Below are 8174 nucleotides of genomic sequence, written 5' to 3' on the forward strand. Positions count from 1 at the left end.
CTGGCTAGGTGCAGTGGTGGTGGTAGCCTACCTTAGTTCTGGCTAGGTGCAGTGGTGGTGGTAGCCTACCTTAGTTCTGGCTAGGTGCAGTGGTGGTGGTAGCCTACCTTAGTTCTGGCTAGGTGCAGTGGTGGTGGTAGCCTACCTTAGTTCTGGCTTGGTGTAGTGGTGGTGGTAGCCTACCTTAGTTCTAGCTTGGTGTAGTGGTGGTGGTAGCCTACCTTAGTTCTGGCTAGGTGTAGTAGTAGTGGTGGTAGCCTACCTTAGTTCTGGCTAGGTGCAGTGGTGGTGGTAGCCTACCTTAGTTCTGGCTAGGTGAAGTGGTGGTAGCCTACCTTAGTTCTGGCTAGGTGCAGTGGTGGTGGTAGCCTACCTTACTTCTGGCCAGCACATTGGACTTGAACTTCTCTGTGAGGACCTCCACCACGTTGGTGTGCCCTCGCTCTGCAGCATGTGCAGAGGGGACTTAGAGGTCAGATAATGGGAAGGTGCCCGCTGGCACAAACAATTAAAACTCACCGGTGAAATACAATACATTGGACCGGTTTCCCAGACAAAATGTATTAAGCCTGATCTTGGACTATGAACCCCTTTCAATGAAGAATCTCCATTGAGCATGTATTTAGGACTAGGCTTACTCAGCGTCCAAGAACCCCTGCCTTAAAACATGGCTGAAACAGGGATTCAGAATAGGTTTTGTATAATAAAGCTACAGTTGTACTTTGTTTTACTATGGGCTTCCTTACTTCCTCTCCGACTGTAACGGTATTCGTCGTCTGAAGAAGAGGAATCATCAGACCAAAGCGCAGCGTGGTAAGTGTTCATGCTTGTTTTATTAAAACTGAACACTATAACAAAAATAAACAAGAGAATAACCGAAACAGTCCTGTAAGGTGAAAACACTAAACAGAAATTAACTACCCACAAAAACCCTGTGGGAAAAAGCTACCTAAGTAGGGTTCCCAATCAGAGACAACGATAGACAGCTGTACCTGATTGAGAACCATACCCGGCCAAAACAAAGAAATACAAAAACATAGAAAAAAAAAAACATAGAATGCCCACCCAAATCACACCCTGACCAAACTAAAATAGAGACATAAAAGGTTCTCTACGGTCAGGGCGTGACACTGAACTTGTCAGTGACATTAGGGTTGGCCTTGCTCTGGTAGAACCATTTCAGCAGCAGCACATCTCCCTCCAAGGCAGCTACTGTATGTGGAGAGGAGTCTGCCCTTCCTCGTGTCAGACACAAACCAACAGATAAACAACTCTACAATAACCAATTACAACCAATAGATTACATCATGCTCGATGTTTTTGTAGTCTATACTGGTGTCGTGTTTTGACAGTTTTACGAGAACAGAATGAACTGCAGAACAGAATGTTATGGTCAAGGCAGAATCAGATCAAGTTTGATTACTCATGCCTGCGATAGTCTTGTCTTCCTGTTTGCAAGGGGAAAATAATACTCTGCCTACTCACATTCTGGATGTTTGGTGTTGGCCCTGTTCTCAATAAGGCCTTTGGCCATCTCCGGGTCCTTCCTTCGACAGCAGACATGGAGAGCGACATCTCCCCTCCCAGGAGCACAGCCCCACTTTGTTGTATAGTGTCTATTTAGAAGCCTGGTCCCAGATTTCGTTGTGCTGTATTGCCAACTTCTATGGTCATTGTCATGCCAAAGAATATATGAGTTGGCAATAAAGCACAAAGACATGTTGGACCAGGCTATTTATACAGTATTTTTAGATCAGATTTTGCAGTGTGGACACCACAACAATATATAATCCTCCAAATCAAAGAGAAATGGACAGCCAGATCTACTCTTTCAAAATGTTCCCTCCCTTCTAGGCCAGCATGTTGCTGCCATATGTAATGCGTAAAAAAAAGACATTTGAATAGTGAACATAATTATATTACAATCATTGTGCGTCGTGTCATAACCACGTTGATAGAAAGGCCTGTAAACCCCTGGAGGTGGAGCCCACAACACAACCCTTAGACATATGGCCCAGTAAATCACCCCACCGAGAATTGATAAAAAAACTGAAAAACACTAAAAAGATATTAAAAACCTTAAAAATACAAATGGTTTGGGGAGATAGACAGATGTTCCTTTAAATTGGGCTATTTTTCTGTAAGGGATCAAATAACCTATTATCCAATTCTCAACATGACTTATTATGTGGCTAGCCACAATTGGAAATGTGTTGGCACTTCGGGTTTTATTACTGAGTCATGGTTCAATCTGTCACAGAGAGTAGTTTTATAGTGCCACTACAGCATGAAGGGAGGGAAGGAATAACATGTTATGTGACATGTTATACATACCAGACTGGTGTTATGCGACATGTTATACAGTACATACTAGACTGGTGTTATGTGACATGTTATACATACTAGACTGGTGTTATGCGACATGTTATACAGTACATACTAGACTGGTGTTATGTGACATAATGTTATACATACTAGACTGGTGTTATGTGACAATTTTATACAGTACATACTAGACTGGTGTTATGTGACATGTTATACACACTAGACTGGTGCTATGTGACATGTTATACAGTACAAACTAGACTGGTGTTATGTGACATCTTATACATACTAGACTGGTGTTATTTGACATGTTATAGACACTAGACTGGTGTTATGCGACATGTTATACAGTACATACTAGACTGGTGTTATGTGACATAATGTTAAACAGTAAATACTAGACTGGTGTATGTGACATAAGATCATGTTATACAGAACATATTAGACTGGTGTTATGTGACATAATGTTACACAGTACATAATAGAATGGTGTTAAGTGACAAAATGTTATACATACTAGACTGGTGTTAGGTGACATAATGTTATACATACTAGACTGGTGTTACGTGACATAATGTTACACAGTACATACTAGACTGGTGTTATGTGACAATGTTACACATACTAGACTGGTCTTATGTGATATAATGTTATAGATACTAGACTGGTCTTATGTGACATAATGTTATACATACTAGATTGGTGTTATGTGACATAATGTTACACATACTAGACTGGTGTTATGTGACACAATGTTATACATACTAGATTGGTGTTATGTGACATAATGTTACACATACTAGACTGGTGTTATGTGACACAATGTTATACATACTAGATTGGTGTTATGTGACATAATGTTACACATACTAGACTGGTGTTATGTGACATAATGTTATACATACTAGATTGGTGTTATGTGACATACTGTTATACATACTAGATTGGTGTTATGTGACATACTGTTATACATACAAGACTGGTGTTATGTGACATAATGTTATACATACTAGATTGGTGTTATGTGACATAATGTTACACATACTAGACTGGTGTTATGTGACATAATGTTATACATACTAGATTGGTGTTATGTGACATAATGTTACACAGTACATACGAGACTGGTGTTAACTGACGGAATGCTATACAGTACATACTAGACTGGTGTTATGTGACATAATGTTGTACAGTACGTACTAGACTGGTGGTATGTGACATAATGTTACACAGTACATACTAGACTGGTGTTATGTGACATGTTATACAGTATATACTAGACTGGTGTTATGTGACATAATGTTTTACAGTACATACTAGACTGGTGTTATGTGACATAATGTTTTACAGTACATACTAGACTGGTGTTATGTGACATAATGTTTTACAGTACATACTAGACTGGTGTTATGTGACATAATGTTTTACAGTACATACTAGACTGGTGTTATGTGACATAATGTTTTACAGTACATACTAGACTGGTGTTATGTGACATAATGTTTTACAGTACATACTAGACTGGTGTTATGTGACATAATGTTTTACAGTACATACTAGACTGGTGTTATGTGACATAATGTTAAACAGTACATGCTAGACTGGTGTTATGTGACATAATGTTTTACAGTACATACTAGACTTGTGGTATGTGACATAATGTTACACAGTACATACTAGACTGGTGTTATGTGACATAATGTTACACAGTACATAGTAGACTGGTTTTATGTGACATAATGTTAAACAGTACGTACTAGACTGGTGGTATGTGACATAATGTTACACAGTACATACTCGACTGATGTTATGTGACATAATGTTTTACAGTACGTACTAGACTGGTGGTATGTGACATAATGTTAAACAGTACATACTCGACTGATGTTATGTGACATAATGTTTTACAGTACGTACTAGACTGGTGTGATGTGACATAATGTTAAACAGTACATACTCGACTGATGTTATGTGACATAATGTTTTACAGTACGTACTAGACTGGTGTGATGTGACATAATGTTACACACTGTCACGTTCTGACCTTAGTTCCTTTTTTATGTCTTTATTTTAGTTTGGTCAGGGCGTGAGTTGGGGTGGGCATTCTATGTTGTTTTTCTATGTTTTGTTCTGTATTTATATTTCTATGTGTTTTGCCTAGTATGGTTCTCAATCAGAGGCAGGTGTCAGTCGTTGTCTCTGATTGGGAGCCATATTTAGGTAGCCTGTTTTCTATTGTGTTTTGTGGGTGATTGTTTCCTGTGTTAGTGTTTGCACCATACGGGACTGTTTCGGTTTTCATTTATTCTCTTGTTCTTTTGTATTTTTTATTCATTCTCGATTAAATGATATTATGGATACGTACCACGCTGCATTTTGGTCCTCCTCTCCTTCCACCAACGAAAGCCGTTACACACAGTACATACTAGATTGGTTTTATGTGACATAATGATATAGATACTACAGTAGACTGGTGGTATGTGACATAATGTTACACAATACATACTAGACTGGTGTTATGTGACATAATGTTATACAGTACATACTAGACTCGTCTTATGTGACATAATGATATAGATACTACAGTAGACTGGTGTTATGTGACATAATGTTATACATTACATACTAGACTGGTCTTATGTGACATAATGTTATAGAGTCTAGACTGGTGTTATGTGACATGTTATATATATTAGACTGGTGTTATGTGACATGTTATAGATACTAGACTGGTGTTATGTGACATGTTATAGGTACTAGACTGGTGTTTTGTGACATAATGTTATACATTCTAGACTGGTGTTATGTGATATAATGTTATACATTCTAGACTGGTGTTATGTGACATAATGTTATACAGTACATAATAGAATGGTGTTAAGTGACAAAATGTTATACATACTAGACTGGTGTTAGGTGACATAATGTTATACATACTAGACTGGTGTTACGTGACATAATGTTACACAGTACATACTAGACTGGTGTTATGTGACAATGTTACACATACTAGACTGGTCTTATGTGATATAATGTTATAGATACTAGACTGGTCTTATGTGACATAATGTTATACATACTAGACTGGTGTTATGTGACATACTGTTATACATACAAGACTGGTGTTATGTGACATAATGTTATACATACTAGATTGGTGTTATGTGACATAATGTTACACATACTAGACTGGTGTTATGTGACATAATGTTATACATACTAGATTGGTGTTATGTGACATAATGTTACACAGTACATACGAGACTGGTGTTAACTGACGGAATGCTATACAGTACATACTAGACTGGTGTTATGTGACATAATGTTGTACAGTACGTACTAGACTGGTGGTATGTGACATAATGTTACACAGTACATACTAGACTGGTGTTATGTGACATGTTATACAGTATATACTAGACTGGTGTTATGTGACATAATGTTAAACAGTACATGCTAGACTGGTGTTATGTGACATAATGTTTTACAGTACATACTAGACTTGTGGTATGTGACATAATGTTACACAGTACATACTAGACTGGTGTTATGTGACATAATGTTACACAGTACATAGTAGACTGGTTTTATGTGACATAATGTTAAACAGTACGTACTAGACTGGTGGTATGTGACATAATGTTACACAGTACATACTCGACTGATGTTATGTGACATAATGTTTTACAGTACGTACTAGACTGGTGGTATGTGACATAATGTTAAACAGTACATACTCGACTGATGTTATGTGACATAATGTTTTACAGTACGTACTAGACTGGTGTGATGTGACATAATGTTAAACAGTACATACTCGACTGATGTTATGTGACATAATGTTTTACAGTACGTACTAGACTGGTGTGATGTGACATAATGTTACACACTGTCACGTTCTGACCTTAGTTCCTTTTTTATGTCTTTATTTTAGTTTGGTCAGGGCGTGAGTTGGGGTGGGCATTCTATGTTGTTTTTCTATGTTTTGTTCTGTATTTATATTTCTATGTGTTTTGCCTAGTATGGTTCTCAATCAGAGGCAGGTGTCAGTCGTTGTCTCTGATTGGGAGCCATATTTAGGTAGCCTGTTTTCTATTGTGTTTTGTGGGTGATTGTTTCCTGTGTTAGTGTTTGCACCATACGGGACTGTTTCGGTTTTCATTTATTCTCTTGTTCTTTTGTATTTTTTATTCATTCTCGATTAAATGATATTATGGATACGTACCACGCTGCATTTTGGTCCTCCTCTCCTTCCACCAACGAAAGCCGTTACACACAGTACATACTAGATTGGTTTTATGTGACATAATGATATAGATACTACAGTAGACTGGTGTTATGTGACATAATGTTACACAATACATACTAGACTGGTGTTATGTGACATAATGTTATACAGTACATACTAGACTCGTCTTATGTGACATAATGATATAGATACTACAGTAGACTGGTGTTATGTGACATAATGTTATACATTACATACTAGACTGGTCTTATGTGACATAATGTTATAGAGTCTAGACTGGTGTTATGTGACATGTTATATATATTAGACTGGTGTTATGTGACATGTTATAGATACTAGACTGGTGTTATGTGACATGTTATAGGTACTAGACTGGTGTTTTGTGACATAATGTTATACATTCTAGACTGGTGTTATGTGATATAATGTTATACATTCTAGACTGGTGTTATGTGACATAATGTTATACAGTACATACTAGACTGGTGTTATGTGACATAGTACTATAGTTGATTGGGTGTACCCACCGTACACCTATTTGTTGACTGTATAATTTCAGTCAGTAGTTTTGAAAGTGGAGCTCAAGAGCCATAAGTGGTCTCTGTTTTTTTGTGTAGTATGTGATGAAATTGTTTACTACATTATCCATTTCGTATGATATGTTACGTCCTATGTTTTTATAAAAAAAATTGTGCAATTTGTATGATATGTTATGAATCCAATTCATACTGTATGTTACTAATGTTGTGCTTAAGTTCCTGGAGTGCATCTTTAATATCAAATTAATTGTCAACCATTTGTGATTTACTTAACTGTCCATTAATTGACTAGTAACTACACGGATTTCCTATCCAGAGCTACTAAGTTATTTTAAAACCCTAACTCATACTTTATTATGTATCAATAACATAGGGTAGTATTATTAATAAAGCTACAGTATAGCTGTTATTCATAAATCAAACACTTTGCTGGGCCCATGCAACCCCAGACATCTTTGTTGGCTCTTCCTGTTTTCTGAGCCCTAAGCTGAGGCTCGGCTAGAGTTCTAAGGAGCTCCTTAACGATTCCAACATGCCCGGCTTCGACAGCTAGGAGCAGTGGAATGCAACCATCCTGGACACAGACACAAAGAGATGGAAACAATGACTGTGAGCTGCAACCTAGCGCAGCCAAGAGCCAGAGAATCTCTTCAGGGTAAAGATAATATACTGTGAAAGTCAGTGTGTCTGTCCCAAATGGCACCATAGGACTCTGGTCAAAAGTAGTGCACTCTATAGGGAATAGGGTGCCATTTGTTATTGCTGGTCATCTATGAACATTTGAACATCTTGGCCAAGTTCTTTTATAATCTCCACCCAGCACAGCCAGAATAGGACTGGCCACCCCCCATAGCCTGGTTTCTCTCTAGGTTTCTTCCTAGGTTCTGGCCTTTCTAGGGAGTTTTTCCTAGCCACCGTGCTTCTACACCTGCATTGCTTGCTGTTTGGGGTTTTAGGCTGGGTTTCTGTACAGCACTTTGTGACATCAGCCGATGTAAAAACGGTTTTATAAATACATTAAATACCCCCCCCCCCCCCCCCCCCAGCAGGAGGAGGAGATT

The 8174-nt window shown here is 38.0% G+C and overlaps 1 protein-coding gene across 1 annotated transcript in view; it reads right to left on the reverse strand.

Annotated features, from left to right (window-relative positions):
* Window positions 1-1534, reverse strand: part of LOC120022014 (sodium- and chloride-dependent GABA transporter 1-like) — a 35423-nt gene extending 33889 nt beyond the window's left edge. The window contains exons 1-2 of the mRNA XM_038965815.1: window positions 1486-1534; window positions 374-465 (exon numbers count right to left, since the gene is read on the reverse strand). Of these exons, the coding sequence (XP_038821743.1) occupies window positions 374-465; window positions 1486-1534 (141 nt within the window). The remainder of the gene's footprint in view (window positions 1-373; window positions 466-1485) is intronic.
* Window positions 1535-8174: the final 6640 nt, after the last annotated feature.

This window comes from Salvelinus namaycush, chromosome 27 (assembly GCF_016432855.1).
Source record: "Salvelinus namaycush isolate Seneca chromosome 27, SaNama_1.0, whole genome shotgun sequence".
Classification (NCBI taxonomy): Eukaryota; Metazoa; Chordata; class Actinopteri; order Salmoniformes; family Salmonidae; genus Salvelinus; species Salvelinus namaycush.